Source organism: Bipolaris maydis, assembly GCF_028858645.1.
Source record: "Bipolaris maydis strain C4 unplaced genomic scaffold PSV08scaffold_1, whole genome shotgun sequence".
NCBI classification, from domain to species: Eukaryota; Fungi; Ascomycota; class Dothideomycetes; order Pleosporales; family Pleosporaceae; genus Bipolaris; species Bipolaris maydis.
In genome coordinates, this window is record NW_027093857.1 from 2431821 (window position 1) to 2451381 (window position 19561).

Consider the following 19561-nt stretch of genomic DNA (forward strand, 5'->3'; position numbering starts at 1 on the left):
CATCGCAGGCGGCACGTAATGCTAGGCGCGAATCATGACCACTAACACGGCCTGCCCTTCTCTAGGGCGCAAAACTTTGTGTAGGAGCAGCCCTGATCCGGTCAAGCAAGCAACGCGACTACCACACCGACTCGATGGCGACTTATCGGCCGACTTTGACTCGTCAAGAGGGCGTGTGAGGAACTCCCCAAGGGATTACTGGACGCCTCCTGCCTTCCACGTGGAGAAGCTACGGCCACCAGGATGACGAAGCCAGGGTTCCCACGAGGGTTGCAGGCCGACCTTGCTCACACGGCTCGGGCTGTGGGGGAGAGGAGTCGTCTATCGGACATGGTTTTGGCAGCAGCAATCATCGAGGTTGAAGCAGACCGCAACTTGGCGTAGCGTCGGCGGACAGGACCGGGCAGAGTCGGCTGGTCATCTGACAAAATGGCTTCAATGGCCACTGCTGCGACGGGCTTAGCAGCAGCGACCACTGCTGTTTGGGTTTAATGCCTTCCTGGCAGCTGACCATGCCGAGGCACGGTCAGGACGAGAGAGAGAGAGTGTGTGTGTGTGTGCCTGTTGGCAGAGAAGAGGGCATTAGCAGAAACTTCCCGTCGTGCAAGGATGACTGGGCGGCGGCACCGCAGCGCGGAGCGGAACCAACGTTGTGATGGAGGGGCAGGTCAACAACGCCGTGGTGATCCTGGCCTGCCTTCTCCCATGTTGGCTGGGAGCCTACTGTTCCTGACGCCATTCTGGCGGTCGCGTCTTACGGCGCGCTAAATAACATCCAGGATTTTCCCGAGAGTGTTTTGTCATGGTGAAACTAATGTGGTGATGCTACCACGACTACATACGTACTTACCAGGCCGAGAGCCGCGTTTTCCCACCGCAACCGTACGACGCGGGCAAATGGGTAGTGCAGGGAGTATACGCACCATCTGGCCATGTGCCACCAGGCTGCCTATAGGAGTTTCGCCAGGATCCGCAGCGTGCGAGTGCAGATCTTTGGGCAGCAGCAGCGGGAGCAGCAGTGGTTAGTGGTAGCAGCCATGATAGTCGCGGATTTCCACGTCCCTTTTGACGGAGATTGGGGACCTAGGGTTTGGAGGCGGCATGCAACGAGGGGCTGGCGGGCGGGAGCGAGTGCGAGCACGAGGTGGGTGGCAATGGGCAGCATAGCCATCGTCTGCAGGCCCAAAAAGATAGAGCATACGAGCTGTCTGGACGCCACCTGCAACGCATCACTTCCACGAGCCTTCTCGAATGCCTTGGTGCGGCAGTAGAGTGGAGGCTGGGAGGACTGGGCATGTTGACTAGTGCCTCGACGAGCTCGGATCAGCTTCCTGAGTCTTTGAGGCCAGCAATTGGGCGGAAATTGTCCGACTCAAGGCCCTCATGACAGGCTTGCCTCAAGCTGCACCAGGGTCGCTGCGGAGAGGACTGGTGTTGGTGGTGAGCGGAGAAGCGCGCAAGCCGCACGAAACAAAGCGGCCAGCGACGGCCAGCCACAAGGGCCGGGGCGGACAGGCCAGTTTCTGGTGGACGAGGCAGATGCAGATTGCACATGGACAGGGAAAGGGATGGACATGGCTGCGCGGTTGCCATGGACGGGAGCGACGTTTGCTGTCTGCAGCGGTTGCGGTAATGCCCTGGACGGGCGACGGGCAGAGCGCCCTTGTTTGATGGAGACTGCGACTACTTACACTACTGCGACTTGCTGCGACTGCTACCACTGTGACGCCCTGGAGCAGCCGGCCATGCGTGGTTTGGCTGCATACAGACACACCCACATGCTGCCATACGCACACCACACACACACTCACACACACACACCCCTCTACATATGTATGTGTGTGTGTGTACACACGCGCCCACACTGCGCGTCTGGTGGACCCCCCGCCCAACCCTGCGCGGGCTGGGCGTGCACAAGCGAAGCTGCAGAAGCTCTCTGATGTCTCTGACCGTCCTTTGGTGCACGCTGCCCGCCCATTTGCCCTGCGCTAATCGGCCGTCTCTTCACCTGTCTTTGCCCACCGCCGCCGTCGTCCTCGCCGTCTTCGTGGTCGTCGTGGTCGTCGTGGTCGCCGCCGTCGCCCTCGCCGTCGTCCCATGTGCGCTGGGCGTTGGTGTCATTAACTGCTGCTCGCTGCCTCTGCCTCTCTGCCTCTGGCCTCGCCCCCCCCCCCCCCCCCTTGTCATCATCACCATCATCATCACCACCACCCTTACCAGCCCTAATATTACTCCCATCACCTCCACCATCACCTCCACCTCCACCTCCACCACTTACCCGACCCCCTCGGCGCGCGTGTGCCTGAGCCAGTGCTGGGCCGCCTCCCGCGCCCTGTCGCATCGCGCCCTGGAGCTGTTCCTTTTTGCGACTGATGTGGTTTCGCGCCTTTTCTGATTGCGCCCTGGCCCCTTCGTTCGCACGGCCCGTCTTAAAAGCGCCACTTTTCGCCGACTGAGCGACAAACGTCCTAGCATTGACCGCGCGCGACTCATTCATCTCGCCTTTACCTGCTTCGGATAGTTGTCTCCGGCTCCATGGTAAGGTCGTCCTGCCCAAGACTAGGTCCTTTCTTCGCGCACGCGGCATAGGAAAGCTCCCGTCCTGCATCCCACTCTGGCCTCCGAGCACTTGCCCTGCGACGCTTTCCAAACTCTTCCCCTCTTCCATGCGATGACGCGGGTTGGGCTGTCATCTGCAAATCACTACTGACCAACCAACTTGCTGCCTTTTTGGTGAATTGGTCCCTTCCGCCCCTGCGACTGCCGAGGCCGCTCTCCACCAGCTGCACCCCCCGCGACCTTCCTTCCTGGCTTTTGCCGTTTGGTGGTCCTGGAACCATCCGTTGTGCCCAGTAGTGCTCTGTCATACATAGCCGCATGGCCATAGCGGATTCTGTCTGGCATATGTAAGGATGGCTGATCCTGACGCGCCCGCCCATAACAAGAGAGCTCGTTTGGGCTCCAGCAATCTTGACTACAACGGCCACGGATTCCCTCCCCCTCCTCCACCGCCTCATACCCAACCCACCCGCCCTCCGACACATCCCACCTTGGCCCAGGCTTCTCCGCCCTACACTACCCACGGTCTATCCACTCCCTCTCACCAGTACACCGCTCACCCCCAAGCCTACCCAGGTCCGCTACCCTCGCCATCGTTGCCACCCTCTGACATTCGCGCCCTTGCGGATCCGCGCAACATACCCTCTCCCCGGCAGCATCCCAATGGCGTCACAGGAGTCGCTACTGTGACAATCCCCCAGGACCGCATTTCAACCTACCGTCCTCCACCGACGCCCCAGTCAGCATCGGCCCCAGATCCTCACAGTTCCCGCTCCACCAGCCTCAGTATCAGTACCGACGTCAAGCCCCAGCCCCAGCCCCAACCTCAGCCTCAACCACCCATGGAGCATGGTGGCCATCACCCGTCGTGGCCTCCCATGAACCCCGAGCACCGGCCAAATGGCAACATGGCAAATGGCTACAGCCATGCCATGAGTCCCTCTCACCCCAACGGACCCCCGCCATACCATGCGCAGCCACCACCACCGCCTGCTCAGCAATATCCCCAGCCAGTGACTCCCTACGCGCCCACGCCCTACATGAACGACTATGGCGCGGGACAGCAAATACGAAGGAAGCAGGTCCGAGCCACGCAGGCTTGCAACCACTGTCGTTCGCGAAAGCAAAAGTGTGACGAAGCCCGACCGTGCCAGTTCTGCAGAGAGAACAACTTTGACTGCCAGTACAAAGATGTCCCACCACCAAAGTCCGTCGCCTCCACTTCACATTTGGTCACCCCCCGCTGACGCTTCCCAGGCAAGATAGAAGCATGATGCAGCTTCAAGAGAGCGTCAATAATATATCGGATGTTCTGTCACAGTTCGTGGATCAGTTCAACACGTGGAAACAGGGTGTCGAGAGCAGACTTCCACCGACGCGAAACGACATCATGTCCAATCACGCTTCTCCCGAGGCCTCGTTCTCTACAACCCAGAGAGATCAGAGCACATCCAGATGGACAACACCTGCTCAAGGAGGACGGGGCCAAATGGCTCGTGTACACAGTAACCTCAAGATGGAATCACCAGTTGTCCCTCATTCGAGCACGCTGTCGCCTTTAGGCACCCATGCCTCTGCTCCTATCAAGCAGGAGTCGCAGTTTGCTCCTCCTCCGCAGCAACCCGCAACACCTGCCGAAAGTGTGAGGACTGAACGTAGCCACGCTACCGAGACCGGCCCTAAAGAACAGACCGGCCTCCAAGGAGACCACACTACCCCTGCACACAAACTGCTCGAAGAGTGGACCCAAATGAACATCTTTTATCAAGGTATTCCATACCTGAAACGACTAATCGACAATGGCCGCGAAGTGTCAGATTACCCGATGCAGTTGGAGCAGGACCGTGGTTTGCTGCGCGTTTGGGGGGTTGGCGAGGGCCAAGACCTAAACGACGGCGCCCAAGGCCCTGGTAGCCCCGAGAGCAGCAACGATTCCGAAGCCGCATCTCCAGCGCCTGGCAAAGATGGCTTGTGGGGTCATCCGCCTTACGACCACCAAAGCCCCTCTGAGCCCAGCAGCACACCGCGCGAAAGCTACCAGAGTGGTCTTGGCCCAGACGGCCGCCCTGACTTCCGTCGTCATGTCATGTTTGATCTGCTCAAGTCGTACATGGACAGCATGCACATGTTCCATCCGTTCATGAACGAGGTTAAACTCAAGCGCATGTTTAGAGAGTTCAGCGATCAGTACAGTCCCGAATCGCGAGGCGCAAGTGTTAGATCACCTGCTGTAAATGGAGTGCACCAGCTCAATCCCGGCGTCAAGCGAAAGCGCTCAGCTAGCGGATTAGACGGGTTGCCATCGGCGCGAGGCGAGATTGAACGCTCATTGCGCAACGCCATTGTTCTACTTGTTCTTGCCTTAGGCAAGGTCTGCTCATACACAGACCCGTTGCCTGCACCGCAAAACGACCGCAATCCTTACATTCACTCGGAGTATGGCTACATCCGCAACTCTCCAAATGCCAATGGCAGTTTCGCCAGTGAAGCATCTGAAGACAGCCGTCCGCGAAACATTGACATTCTCCCTGGCATGGCCTACTACGCCTATGCGACTGACATCCTCGGAAATCAGCAGGGTGGAAACACAACCGCCCATGCGCAAGCCATGCTTTTGGCCGCGCTTTATCTCAGTCAGTTCGCACGAGTATTAGAGAGCTGGAGTTGGATCAACAACGCATGCCGGATCGCTCTGGTACTGATCAAAGCCGACTACACCAAGCTCCTTCGTGTGAATAACGAGAAAAGACAATTCTGGAGTCCCAAGGAACGATATCGATTGAACCTAGTCATGTGTGTTTACTGGACAGCACTACAACTCGAATCGTAAGTCGCTTCTGCTGTCCAAATTGAGATCCCAACACCCGCTAACAGATTTTTTTTTTAGTGATATTCTGGCGGAGATGAGCAACCTGCCACCTTCCGGTATCTCCGCCCATCAGAGTGACATTATGTACCCTGAAGGTGTCAACGAGACCTGGATCCAAGAGGACAGCAGCTCCGCGCAACCAGAGGACATCACTTCGGGCCCGCGGAACGATCTGATGATGAAGCTCTACTCTACGCAGACGTTCCTACGAGTGATCCTGAATGTGGCACACAACGCCTTGTACGGACCCAGCGGACGAATGAGCTTCGACCCCACTAGCGTCAAGGAAGTGGCTTATCACGCGCTCACACACGTGGGTGTCTTGGAAAACTGGAGGAAACTACTTTCACCCGAGCTTGCATGGGACGACAGCGAGTACCCCTCGACCGATCTCAACATTGCACGTGTTCGCGCCAAGTACTATGGTGGCCTCTACATGATGTTGCGACCGTATCTCAAGCTCGCGAGTCATGTTTTGGAATTCCCGCCCCCACCTCCAGGGAGCACGGGCGCCTCTCAGCACAACTCGCCGTCCCCATACGGACAGCCCCTTACAAACAGGAACGTGCAGATGGTCGAACTGAGCGAAGACCAACAGAAGATTATCAAGGTCGCTTGCCAATGCATCAACAGCGCGATTCACAGCACAATCGCATTCGATCGCGTGGGTGAAGAGCCTGGTAGCAAATACCAGTATTTCACCCCAACGCGCAAGAAGAGGCTCGTTGTTACAAACATATTTGGTACACTTCACGCGTAAGTCTATGGCTCTTCTGATCTTCTCTACAGCCTCACTAACGCAGCATAGACAATTCGGAAACATGCTTGTCCTCGCCTCAGTGTACAAGTCCAAACTCTATCCTCTTCTCCCAAGCGATACCTGGCTCACCAAATCCACACTCTCCGCCCTATTTAAGCGCACCATTAACGTCATTGAAGACGTTGCGCCAAACTCGCCCATCCTACGCATGGACCTCGAAATCCTCAGGAATGTTCAGCGGCAACAGGGTCTGGAGTGATGTCAGGTGTAGAGCAACAAAGAAAAAAAAGCAACATATGGTGGCGGGTTCCCAAACTTGATCCCGTACCTATATCCTGCCGTATGGAGCGACACCCGCATGCGCCGACGCATGCGCGCACACCCTCCCTCTTCGGATCTTGTCGCCATCCGTCACGGACGATCTGGTCCGACACAGATCTGGAATCGTGCATAATGACCTGCATCTTTTGGCCCTGGCGCATTGCTTTCTGTTAATTTTTTTTTTGGATTCTTTTTTTTCTCGATATTCCCCACAATCGGCGGCCATGACTGTACATGCAACCAGACGTATGCGCACGTAGCAAGGATAACAACTTCATCATCATCATCGGGTGGCTAGCGTTGACATAATTCGTATGCATTTCTAGTCATTTTCATCTCTGTCTGTTTTGCCGGAGAGTCAATCAATTGTTCAATAGTCTTATAAAGCCTGGGTGGATGATCTGTCTGTTACCGTTCAAGGTAACCCTAACGTTCTGTTCTATTCTTCTTTTCTTTTTGGATCTCATCCTCTATTCTGGGTCCTGATTTCCATATCCCGCCTGTCAGGAGAAAGCGTGCCGATTGCGACAATGGACATGCCCTGAGGATTGGAGACTACCGCAGTTGCAGCTTTCTCACCGATCAGACTAGACGGGGGCTAGTGTGTACGGGTGCTGCAAGATGTGGGGTCTAGATCTACGCATGAGCAAGACGAAGCACAAGGCGTGCCGCCGGCAGAGCTCTAGTTAGTTGTCTGATTCGACAGACAGGTGTTCGAGTTGATGGGATTTGGTCGTGTCAGATCTACACCTACCAACCATTGTATTCCTCTTCACCGATTTTGCGTTGCGCATCCTTCCGATTTCTTTTTCGCTACGTACGTGAATGCTTTTCCTCAGATCTCAAAGACCCTCACACACCGTTCACGCAGGCTCGCCTATCAATGGAGGGCGGTACGCTTCTCCGCTTTCTCTCACCCATTCGCTGCCACCTAGATCCTTCGGTGTTTGCTTTTTTTCGTCTGTCGCGCCGTACACCTTGTTACACAGGTCCCTTGCCAAAAACACCCATGTTTTGCGCGCGCATCAGCAGTATTATTTCTCGGCCAGCGTTCCTGTGGGGCCCTTCGGAACGGCCATGTACGGTAACACCCTCCGACCACATGGCTGGGCGACATTTTGGACAACTTTTTTCTTCCTTCTCACTTTGTGTAACCAGCGCCTCAGCCGTTCCGCCTGGTCTAGTTCATATAGTTACTTTTTCTTTCTTGTGCCACCGCCCCACGACACGTGATGCGGTGGCACCCAAGAAAAGATGCCGACTATCCGGATAGTAGGCGTTTGATGCGCTCGCATCTCTGTCTTGCTCTACAGGGACTCATGTAACGTGAGGTGACATGATTACGCACTAATCTCACCACACAATATCTCCATGATCGGTGAGTTGGCACATCCCTGCTGTTGAAAACGCCCACTTACCTTATCGTGCGCCGCATGTATACAGCGATCCTTGTATTGATGGCTTTGTTTTTGCCGTGATTACTATTCTTCATGTCTACAATGAGGATGCAGTACGGCGCCGCAAAGGAACACGAGGGCCGATTCTCAACCGTACTCGCCACCAAGAGTGCTCTCGCTTCGAGTACCTGGCCTTGCTGACAAAGCATGACGCATCTGCAATGTCGACAAAAAAGAAATTATACTCTGTATACCTGCGCAGGTTTTGCCGCACGTAGTGTGTACCTGTGCCGATGCGTAAATGTACATGTGTACGGACATGTTACAACGCAAGTACCTGACAAAGTTGTCATTGGCGAACAGAGTGCACTAGAGGCTCCCTCGCATGCCCATGGGCTACTTGATGCGCAACATGCAGACGTGCATGGAAAAGGTTCCGTGATGCCTTTTCACTACGAGCTTTTTCTGCACACTACTTACATCTCTGTTGCTCTGTGAGCCGGTCTTGATGTGCGTACGAAATACATGCGTAGATGTGTAGGGCTTAGCGACATGTGCAGCCAATCAAGTGCCCCCATCTCGTTCCACATGTCTGGCCCATCGCATCCCGCCGGAGATTTCCCCGCCGCATCGCCAAGGCGCTCCAATCTTTGGTGTCCCCTCCCCTTCCACCCTTCATTTCTCCGCCCCCTCTACGTCTTAGTAGTAAGTTGCTGGACTGCTCTTAGCGACCTCCAGCCGCACTGGGAAAGCCCAAAAACGAAGAACAACACCAGCACACCGCAAATGTGACAGCCGCGGCTGGCGGTCTATCCCGTACATGCGTTCTGCTACTGTTTCCAGCCAGCCGCGTCTAAACCGTCGCGAACCGTGATTATTTCGGTATACCGTGCCCCACTTGCATGCCAGCCAAAGTGAAAACCACACATCATATGCAATCCGGCAACCCGACCCATGCCCGACATCAAATCACACTCTTGCGCCATCCGAACGCGGCAACCCGAGTGTTGCGACAATGTGCAAACCAAGACAAAGCCGCGTACAATCAGGTGGGCGGATGGCGGCCAGTTTGGTCGGTCAATTATTGCCAGCAGCCCTTGTTCCTGTTGTTCATGGGCTGGTCGGACCTCTCTCCGACGCCATGTCATTGGTAGAATAGCGCAACAGTCCTCTCCGGTGAGCGCATAGCTTTGGACCCTGGAGACGTGGTGATATTATCCACTATTGAAACGCGGGCGTCGTTGCGACGCGTGACGTCTTTGCGGCCAATACTTACTCGATGAGGCTGGGCGAAGGCGGTCTTAACAAAAGCTACGTTCAGTATACGGTAAGCCCAACACTCGTACGAGTAATGGCGATTCAGCTGGGGTCCGCTAGGTCCCATTGGTGACCTGTCCGAGCAAAGTCATCTGCTTCAGAGTTTAGAGTACTAAACAGTCAGCCTTGGATTACTCCGAAATGCACCCTGTTAGTCGCGTAGATCATGCTACGAGGGCCGGAGATCTAATGCCGAGATAAGGGATATGGCGTCGGCTTCCCACTCGCAAAAACATGCCGTTTCAACTGACTCGAATCGGCTGCAAGAGCATGCATTCCGGGTTATCGTTTTTTGCAAAAAAACGTGCGCATACTATCTATGTACAAAAATAAGATTTCCGGCATAACACGGGTGGCAGTGGACGACGGACGCTTGTTCCCTTCCAATCTTTGATCTAATAAACCTGGATTGTGGCACAGTAACGCGCCAACCGCAGCAACCTAAACCAGAACGGCGAGCGTTGGGCAGCGTTCAAACGTGTCGTGGACAATGGCGGGAAGAGGGGAGGGGCTTTCACTCAGACATTGCGGAGTATACTCCGCAGATGCTCATGAGCTGGTGCCCCTGTTGGGCACACGGAACGCAGATCAATTCTGGGGCCTTTTCACATTGAACGCCGACTTGAATGCGTCTTCTTGTGCGAACAACTGGTCACTGGTGCGAAAACATAGCATTTGCGAAAATCATAAAGTTATCATCATGTAAAATCGTTGCTGCTAATGGCCCACTAGGCTAAGAATGACGACTTGCACATCAAACCATGTTGTGTAAGTAAGATCATTGTTCAGCCTACGCTATTCCTGGACATGCTTTCTGCGACAAAAGTGGATACATATACTTATACATTACTCACGAGGTTTTCGCTAATTCGCTTCGTGTTCGCGATGGCCAATGAGTTTCACAGCCACTCTAGGCATGTCTGGCCTCACAGACTCGGAATCATGCCTCCCGCCATCGCATCGACTCCCACAATCAAACGTGCGGCAACCCGAGAGAACTTGTCGTCACGATCTCCATCTCCATTTGGACACTACTCGTAAGAAGCAAGCCGGTGCGCTCCCAAGATCGAAAGAGAAAGTTTAACCCATCGACATCGACGTTGGAAGCTTAGATTCGGGGAAAGTGAGGCGCGGGGCGCGTCGCCGTTGATGCGGGCCACCACCAATGTTGCATGGTTGGGGTAGATGACAGCCTCATACGTACGCATGCGGCGGATTGAATGAACGTCTAGACCCCACCATCAACACACACACGCACACCTCAGCCTTTCCGGCATGGCACTAAGACCTGTTGTACACTATGCAGTCACAATCACGTTGCCAGTCGTCGAATAACATCTCGAAACCATGCCCAGCGTTTGTCGGCCGAACAAGGCAAGCCACAAAACATGCTGCGGTCCTCTGCCGCGGCCTTCCGCGCGTTCCCCGTCTTCGCCAATCGAGCATTGTACTCCCTTACCGATCAGGATGGACTTTGTAGCATCGGCTAGAGGCACCTCCCGCACGAGATAAATCCACAGTGTAGCATCTCCAGCCGAGATTACGACGACGACAGCATTGGCAAGATCAGCAATCCTAGCAACACTAGATGTCGGAGAAAGATGGAATGTAAAGACGCGCACAATGCATCTAAGATTAAACGCTGTCTTGGATGAGATACTGCATGTACAGTCGGAGATGCTTCCAGGAAGGTCGGCCCTTTTTTTGTTGGTTTCTCGATACGTTCTTATCTGTGACCGCCTGTTGCCATGCAATCCGTGACACGTTCGTCCGATTCTATGTTCCGAGATGTACATATACACACGCACATATATTGGGCAACTGGGGTATGGGGTGGATATACGCTTGGTTGTCGGTGTGGTCGGTGCCTCGTGTCGCGATAGGAGGAGACGGTGATGGCCTTGGTATTTCGGACTTCGAAACTCTGATAGATTCAGTGTCAGGGTTGGCACATGATTAGATTGGGTAGTAGAATGTTCTGAATGTGTTCTTTCACGCGTTCGGTCTCGTCTGTGCTTACCCCAATTTCGTGTCATGATCCCTTTTCCTCCCACATTTCGGCACGGGGGTACGACTCCAATCCAAGAGCTCCATGGATTGCTTCTATTTGCCCAATTTAACGGGCCGGTAGCAACCGTCGCAACAAGCACCCCGAAAGGATCGATATTCCACAAGGATGATACATTCGGCCCTTTAAACACCATCTTTCGGCACATGTCCTGCAACCTCCAGCCGGTGTCCATCAATAGTGCAAGAGATGGAATTGAGTCCAAATAGTCACGTCGTGTTCGTCAGCAACCTTGGAGGTCGTCCAATCATAGTCTCATCTTGTTGTCAGCAGTTCAATTACAACGGGAGTTCTGGACGTGCCCCCAGGGCTATCCAATATATCTTGGTTTCGGGTGCACTGGTCCACCATTTCCCCTCCCATAGAGACCGTTCGCCAAACGCAAGTCAGATCTCCTCATCGGTCCTTTGTGTCGTACAAATAGACGGCATTTCCGGATGGCCGGAGCATCACCATGTCTGCCTGCGGATGTTGCGCCTGCCCCACAGAACGAGACGTTGGATGTCGTGGGGATCGCTGAAGCACTAGGTAAGCATGTTGGTGGGTCTTTGCGTTAACGACGACAGGCGTCAAAATGTCAGATCCACTTTGACGCACGACAAGTTGGTATACCCACTGTTTTGGGGTAGCGCACGGGCTTATCGGACGCTGGAAAGATGCTGAGCTCCAATCTTGCAAACCAATGCTTGATCCTTAAGCATATTGCCAGGGTATCTGGAGGGGGTTCGACTTGGAGCGGTCTGCGAGGTCGTCTAGACAAGACCCGAGTACAACACCACACAACATCGCCGCCCAACCCAGAGCGGTTGCAAGTATCCTGAAGCCCTGAAAGTATACATGCACCAAGTTATATGCTATGTTCGGAGCTCACCCCGACTCTTCTTTTACCGCATTACCCTGGAAGCGTATGGACCATGTTGCCAACGGGATCAGCGACAGCAATGCCAGAATGGATCCGAATGATGCCCAACGCAAGCGACATAGACGCATATGGATAATCCGCCGGGTATGCTTGAGAATGCGTCCAGGTCACTCCTTGCTCTCATGGATGGGCCAGATGGCTCGGTAGGTGAGCTTTGAATAGAATGGCGCAACGAGTCAAATGTCGTGCAGCGGTGGTCTTGACAGGGCCCACTGTAATGACGCTCGTCATGAAAGCTTGATCAGCGTCTAAGCTGCCTGGTATTAGTGAGTAGTCCGTGTTGTAGAGTGTAAGAATTTTTGTCAAAATCGAAAGACAAAAAAGTGGCTCCTATCAACGTTAATCCATTGCTTTCCAGATCTTGACACTGTTGTTGCTGCAATGCTTGTGTGACTTGAAGATTGTAATCCATGAGTAGAAACTTGAATGCTTTCACATATCGGGAGTATTGGGCAAAGCTGATGAAAGCAAGATATAAGACTAGAGATTTTACATCATTTAAATGTCTGTTATACTAGCATATGAATGGAAGTGTAATGTAGACTAATGAAATGAACCACATTGCCGCTGTACTATTCAAGGCCAATTTCAAGTGTACTTTGCTCTCACTTCACCACTATTGCTCTTTCCTCAGTTCAAAATTTTTCCTGCATCCACCATCTGTCACTCCCGATCTCTTCTACAAGTCTATTCTATCTTCACCATACATCCTCCGCATCGTTTTTTTGACGTCCCTAAATTCTCTAGAGCTGTAAATCCAATTTCAATAACTCATGTTGGAATTTCAGCACCCATTTGCAACACTTGGCTACAATATGTGCAATCTTCCTCTGGGACGCTCCATGGGGAGAGAGTGACCATGCCCTGTCACTTGTACGACTGTGAATCGGCGAGCTAAGGCTGCCTATCAACTTGTCCAGAAGCACTATCGTACGGAATTTTGATCGCAATATGCTACCGTCGGCCTATCTCGAGTACTCATAAAAGCAAACAAACAAATCTACTTTATACCAAAGTATTGCTTTTGGTTTAACGATGGTTTTCTCATTATGAACATCATAATATCAAAAGGTGGTCTAACTTCACTCAGGAAAATAGCAGAAAAGCGAGGCAGTAGCGACAACACATCGATACACTCCTGCCCTTCCACAAACTTCACATCCTTACTTCCAACCTTTTATACTATCTTCACAGTATCACAGATCAGCCCTACGGCAAAAGTTACATGTCTGGGCCTCACTACGTAGAGCCCCGTCGCCACCACACCTACTTCGAAGCATCCTTTCCACCACCAAACACTTCCTTCCGACCCATACAAACAGGCACTCGGACGCACACCAGCCCGGCGCGAATACCGCAGTACAGCCACCCATCACACAAGAACGATCCCAAAAAGGCGGCAATCAAACACGTGCACTTCGACCTGCCTGATTCGCGGCAAAGCACAGTCAAGATAGCCATCGAACAAAGACAACAAGACATGCAACAGCAACGACTAGAAGAACGAGAGAGAAACGAACGACCAGCTCTATACCGTCAGCCCACTCCCTTACCCCAAAAACGCGAAGGCCACACATCAAGACCGCCCTACCCATCGCCCCCATACAACCACAACACCTACCAGCAGCACCATCAGCACCATCACTACCACCAACAACAACAACCATACAACACCACACCTACACTCCCCCCATCCCGGCCAACAATCTACATAATCTCCTACTCCACCGACATCACACGCACCGAATCCGCCGCCACCACCCTCCTCGCATCCCAAGTCCCCCACCGCACCCCGCCAATCCGCCACCTCTACACCATCGACGCACGCAACATGCAGCCACCCTCGCCTTTCCTGTGCGCCCGCTACTCAGGCATTGCGCCTCTAATCCAGGATATCGTCATGCAAGATGTAGCCGCACAGAAGGCGGTGCAGACGGCGGTTAGCGAGTTGTTATTGCGGTTTGGGAGTGAGGGCGGAGCCATGGAGGTTAGTATGAGTGTTTGTTGTCATGCAGGGACGCATCGGAGTGTGGCGATTGCGGAGCGGATTGCGCAGTTTGTTAAGTGGGAGGTTGGGAGGAGAGGGGGTGAGGAGGGGGTTAGGGTTGTGTGTAGGCATGTTCATCGGGTTAAGGGAAGGGCAGATCCTTTTTGAGGGGTTGAGGAGAGGAGTTTTTTTTTGTCTTGTTGTTTCTCCTTGTTTCTTGTTCTTGGTGTATACGATTGGAATCGTCAGTGATGGGTGGTCAGTGACAATGGCTCGTGAGACTGCTTTGTACATATGGCCAGTGTAAATCATGTACAAGAAATCAGTGCTTGATGCTTCTTAATTGATGACATTGAACTCCGGTATTGATTCTTGTTACATGATGACAAAAAACATTGCGACATACGCTCACTTTCTAACAGTACTGAACCGCGCTCGAAGCTATACCCCAGTGCTTCGATCCTACATATTTTCTTTTCCTCCTCATATCATAACATTGCACATGCTCGTACACAAATGCCTCTTCTTCTTCTTCTTCTTCTTCTTCTTCTTCTATTTTTAACTCCTTTACGCCGTCTTCTTCTTGCCAATGCTGGTATCGATGCTGCCCAATACCCAAGTAACGGTAAATATAGCAAACATGCCCAGAGTGATGACAACAGGCTTCCTGTATCCCGCAGTCCAGGGATAGTCATAAGTGACAATGATATCGCGGTCCCTGAACTCATCTACCAAGTTAATAGACGTCAAAGTCAGCGCAGTGCGGCCCAAAGTATCCATAAAGGTCTTGTGCAGCGTGACCTCGTCGGCTACAATGGGAACAGTGGTCGAAAACTTGACATTGGTAGCGCCCTCAGGGAGGATGATGCGGAGGTTGACGCGACCGTAAGAAATACCCTCAGCAGCACGGGGGCCCTCGAGGAAAGGAACCTTGAGCACATATGTATCGCCAGTCGAGAGCTTGCGCAGGTATGATGACAGATCGGCGTTCCAACCAACACGGAAACTGTACTTCCAGGTTCCGAAGATGGGGTACCTGGGCTTCAACTCCAACAAAGCCTCCTTGCTGCCAGGGCGGAACCTGGAGGTAGAGACGTTACCGATGTCGTCGGTGAAGTAGGGGTCGACAGATCCAGGGGCCAGAGGAAGGACAAGACCCTTGACAGCAAAAGTAGGTGGGTTCATGTAAGATTGCCTCTGCCACTCGACGCGCGAAAAGTGGTTCTTGAGCGCAGCGCCCTGATTCTCGAGCCAGTACCTCTCCTCAAAAGCCAAGTTGCCGCCCCAATGCGAGACTTCGACATCGCGCTCCAGGCGTGTGGCGTGCGTCACGGGCTTTGTGAATTCGTAGCGCACGCTTATAGGCTGCTGAGCGCCAGCTGGCACATTTTTGTAAACTCCATATGTAAAGGTGGAGCCCTGCTTCTGTGGGTCGGCCTTGTTCTCGTCATTGAGCTCGGCAGGGAGAGTGGTGAAATCTGGCACATCGTTGTTGGGGAACTTGACCTTCGTGCGCTGCTTCTCGGTCAAGTAGGCGGAGGGTGCGTATGCGCTAAAATCATATTGCAGGTACTGCTTCGCTGTCTGGGGGAGCTGTGCGGGGACCGGCTTGAGGGAGGAGAGAATTGAGTAGGAAATGCTGAGTGTTTGCTGGGCGTTGGGTGCGAGAGGTTCGGGGAGGTGGATCTTGTAGTATTCAACCGAACTGTTCTTGTTAGTCGCGGTGCTATGCATGCCCACTACGCAATCTATACACACCTTTCCGCATCAAAGCCAACAACATCAACCTTGAAGGTGCCCTTCTCAGCCGCCTTCTTGTCCCTCACCTCGAGCCCGCCGACCTTTGACAGCAGGGTAGAGTCGAAGGGAAGATAGTATTCCGACTGCGCCTTTGCATCAATGTTTTGAATAATGACATTGACCGTCTCCCTGGGGTAGGCCTTGTCGAGATTGGTAGTGCGAACTAGATTGGCATTCTTGAATACCTGGGGTGGTGCGAAGGTGCTGGGGAGCACTTGCTTGGACAGCAGTGGTTCGGAGAGGTTTAATTCGGCGGTGACGAAAGTTGCTAGAGCTGCTATGCAGCCTGTGAGGGAGATGGTCCTCATTGCGAATAGCTGTCAAGCTATCTCGTCATGTGTGAGGTTGGTGTTTGTCGGCGGCTCACACGCGGCTATGCTATTGCGTCGTGTTCTCTTCGGAGTTGGCTGGCACCTCCGCGTCTGTGCGTGAACACCCATAGCTCCACCACCCCTCCATGCCTGGCTCCTCCACAAACGCCCCTCGACAACACCACAATGCGCCTGTTGGCAACCTCAATTAGGCGGCCCCGCATAGCCTCTACGTCTGCTGCCATAGCCAGGGCTTCCGCGAGGCGTCACCTGACCAACAATGGCTTTTTCCGTGTTTCGGACGAGGTGCGAGAGGCGCTGAATTCAAACAAGCCCGTAGTCGCCCTGGAGACGACCATCTACACACACGGTGAGGGCGCATGTCAATGGGATATACGCACGTGACAGGAGCTAATTGCCTGTGCAGGCTTCCCATATCCTGAGAATGTAGCGCTGGCCTCCCTCCTCGAAAGTGTAGTCCGGACCAACGGTGCCGTCCCAGCCACAATTGGCATTTTGGATGGTGTAGCACGCGTCGGCTTGGATCCGGAGGAGCTCATAAGACTGGCTTCTTCTGCTGGACAGGCAAATACGTTGAAGCTCTCACGTCGCGACCTCGGCTATGTATGCGGCACGCGACTCACCAATAAGTCTTTCAATGGAGGCACCACCATATCTGGCACCATGTTGCTAGCACACCTCGCTGGTATCAAGATATTCGGAACAGGCGGTCTTGGTGGTGTCCACCGCGGCGCTGAGTCGAGCATGGACATCTCTGCCGATTTGACGGAGCTTGGAAGAACACCAGTCACGGTGGTCTCCAGTGGCTGCAAGAGTTTCCTTGACATACCGCGAACAATCGAGTACCTTGAAACCGAGGGCGTGGGCGTGGGTACTTTTGCCGACGGGCGCACGGGGAAGGTAGACTTTCCTGCCTTCTGGTCCAGAGACAGTGGAGTCAAGAGCCCAGTGACTATTGCCGACGAGATTGAAGCCGCTGCTGTTATACGTAAGTATCAATCATCTCTCGACGAACCTCTCTAACGCCAATCAGATGCGCAACACACCCTTCAAATCTCATCTGGCCTCCTTTTTGCCAACCCTGTTCCTACAGAGTTTGCTATACCCAAGGAAGAAATGGACGTGGTTATCGAAGAGGCCTTGCGACAAGCCAACGCCGCAAACATCTCAGGCAAAGATAATACGCCTTTTGTACTCGCAAAAATCAAGGAGCTTACCAAGGGCAAGAGCATTCCTGCCAACAGAGCGCTCATTGAATCCAACGTCAAGCGAGCAGCTATTGTAGCACGGGAACTCGCCATCCTAGAAGCAAAGCAACAAGAAGCCCAAGGGTGAGCCAGCACTCTGGTAGCTCAATAGTAGACTGGCGCTGATGTAAGTATCCTAGACGTACTTCTTCTTACTTCACACCCGTTCAGTCCAGTCCGGCCTCTACCGCTCAAGAGCGGCTGCACAATGCATCTCTATCGCCTTCTGAGCCTCCTTCCACACCTGCTACCAGTATCTCATTTCAGTCCGAACAACAGCAAGCTGCCGACATTGTTGTGGCAGGCGCTCTCGCTGTAGACTTTTCATGTGATTTTGCTCCTTTAACACCTTCAGCCAGTCAGATAGATCCACTGCCACATACGTCAAACCCTGCTGTTATTACCCAGACACTTGGAGGCGTAGCTCACAATATTGCCAAAGCTTCTCATCTGCTTGGTTCATCCGTTCGATTGCACAGCGCGGTAGGTGACGACCTAAGTGGCCGCGCAGCCATCAGCCAACTACAAGAAGAAGGCATGTCAGTCTCTGGTATTGAGACGATACCTGCACCTTCCAGGACAGCACAATATGTTGCAATTAACAATACCAACAAGGATCTTGCCATGGCCATGGCAGACATGTCCATCCTGGAGACCATACCCGACGACACCATTCGCCAGCTGGCCAACACCGTGTTCGACAAACTGTCCACTCCACCCAAAGCTTTTGTGGCCGATGCAAACTGGTCATCGGCCGCCTTGCACATCTGGCTCCAAGCTGCCCATCAAGCAAACACAACCACTATTTTCGAGCCAGTTTCTACCGCCAAATCTCTGAGAATCTTTCCGCAAACAGCTACCCCAACTGTTTTCCCCGCCCCTCTCGTAGACATCACAACACCAAACACGTACGAACTCAGTGCTCTGCACGACCACGCACACCAATCCGGCTACTTTGACAGCTCTGAGTGGTTTAGTGTCATCGATGCATTGGGTATTCCCAACGGCGGCCTCCGAGTACCCCTCGCAGTCACCGTAGGTAGTGATGTAGTCGACCAAGGCATTCCTCAGCAAGCAATCAAGCTGCTTCCTTTCTTCCCCACTATACTGACCAAACTTGGTCCCCAAGGCGTCCTCATGACCAAACTTCTTACTGCTGACGCACCTGAACTACACTCCGAGGCTGAGCGCCAATTTGTACTTGCACGCAATAGTGCACCCAGCGCGACAAATGCGCAATCAAGTGTCGGAGGGTTGTATGTGAGACTATTCCCCGTGGAGAAGGTACTCTCGCCCGAGGAAGTAGTTAGTGTAAATGGCATTGGAGATACATTTTGTGGATCCCTAGCCCACGGTCTTAGCCAGGGCAGGCAGATCCAAGATGTGGTAGGTTTTGCACAAAGGGCTGCAGCATTGAGTCTGAAGAGTCGCGAGGCGGTTAGCAGCGAGCTGAAAGGATTGAGAGGTTCGCTGGCAAAACTTTGATCTCTACTTTCTCATTTTTTACTACAAAAAAAAAGGATGAAAGTGTAGCAGAGTCTGTATTTATATGTATGTGTTCGCGGGAAAACCCCTATTGTACCGCTGGTACTCTAAGCCCATAAAAAAAATAACATGTCATTTCACCTAATACGTAGGATTCATGACATGCATATACACAGATTCAAGGAATAAGAACATGAGCTACATATACCCTCTTTCTTTCTCTCTTTCTCTCACACACATACACAGCATACACACACAAAAGCCGCAGATGACAAAAAGTTTAACAGAAAAAAAAAACCGAAAAAAGAGGTTACACACAGACAGACAGATAAGGCATGGTAGCATATAAGCCGCCTTCCCATAATCCCCACCGCCACCGCCACCCCCTGTCCCAATCACCACACGTACACACACACACACACACACACAAAGAAAGATGACAAAATAAGCCTCGAAGGCTAGCCAGCCAAAAGAAAAAAAAGAAATCCAGAAGGAAA

General features: G+C 53.0%; 5 protein-coding genes across 5 annotated transcripts; 3 read left to right on the forward strand and 2 right to left on the reverse strand.

The window, feature by feature from the left end:
• Positions 1-1381: 1381 nt before the first annotated feature.
• Positions 1382-2668, reverse strand: PSV08DRAFT_242839 (uncharacterized protein; the record flags this gene model as incomplete). Its single annotated transcript, XM_066092292.1, has 3 exons — positions 1382-1615; positions 1692-1781; positions 1856-2668. 3 exons carry the CDS (start codon positions 2666-2668, stop codon positions 1382-1384), a joined length of 1137 nt encoding a protein of 378 aa, XP_065950009.1.
• A 244-nt stretch (positions 2669-2912) lies between these two features.
• Positions 2913-6818, forward strand: PSV08DRAFT_376511 (uncharacterized protein; the record flags this gene model as incomplete). Its single annotated transcript, XM_066093326.1, has 4 exons — positions 2913-3766; positions 3817-5385; positions 5447-6184; positions 6237-6818. The coding sequence occupies 4 exons, from the start codon at positions 2913-2915 to the stop codon at positions 6445-6447; spliced, it is 3372 nt and encodes a 1123-aa protein (XP_065950010.1). The 3' UTR covers positions 6448-6818.
• A 6620-nt stretch (positions 6819-13438) lies between these two features.
• PSV08DRAFT_398187 (uncharacterized protein) lies at positions 13439-14368 on the forward strand (the record flags this gene model as incomplete). The annotated part of the gene is made up of 1 exon (XM_014220142.2): positions 13439-14368. One exon carries the CDS (start codon positions 13439-13441, stop codon positions 14366-14368), a length of 930 nt encoding a protein of 309 aa, XP_014075617.2.
• A 157-nt stretch (positions 14369-14525) lies between these two features.
• PSV08DRAFT_214131 (Ribophorin I) lies at positions 14526-16349 on the reverse strand. The gene is made up of 2 exons (XM_014220143.1): positions 15959-16349; positions 14526-15905 (listed from the first exon to the last, which is right to left on the reverse strand). The coding sequence occupies exons 1-2, from the start codon at positions 16306-16308 to the stop codon at positions 14768-14770; spliced, it is 1488 nt and encodes a 495-aa protein (XP_014075618.1). The 5' UTR covers positions 16309-16349; the 3' UTR covers positions 14526-14767.
• A 148-nt stretch (positions 16350-16497) lies between these two features.
• On the forward strand, positions 16498-19281 carry PSV08DRAFT_214135 (Indigoidine synthase A like protein-domain-containing protein; the record flags this gene model as incomplete). Its single annotated transcript, XM_014220144.2, has 4 exons — positions 16498-16681; positions 16739-17320; positions 17366-17663; positions 17720-19281. 4 exons carry the CDS (start codon positions 16498-16500, stop codon positions 19062-19064), a joined length of 2409 nt encoding a protein of 802 aa, XP_014075619.1. The 3' UTR covers positions 19065-19281.
• Between the last annotated feature and the right edge of the window lie 280 nt (positions 19282-19561).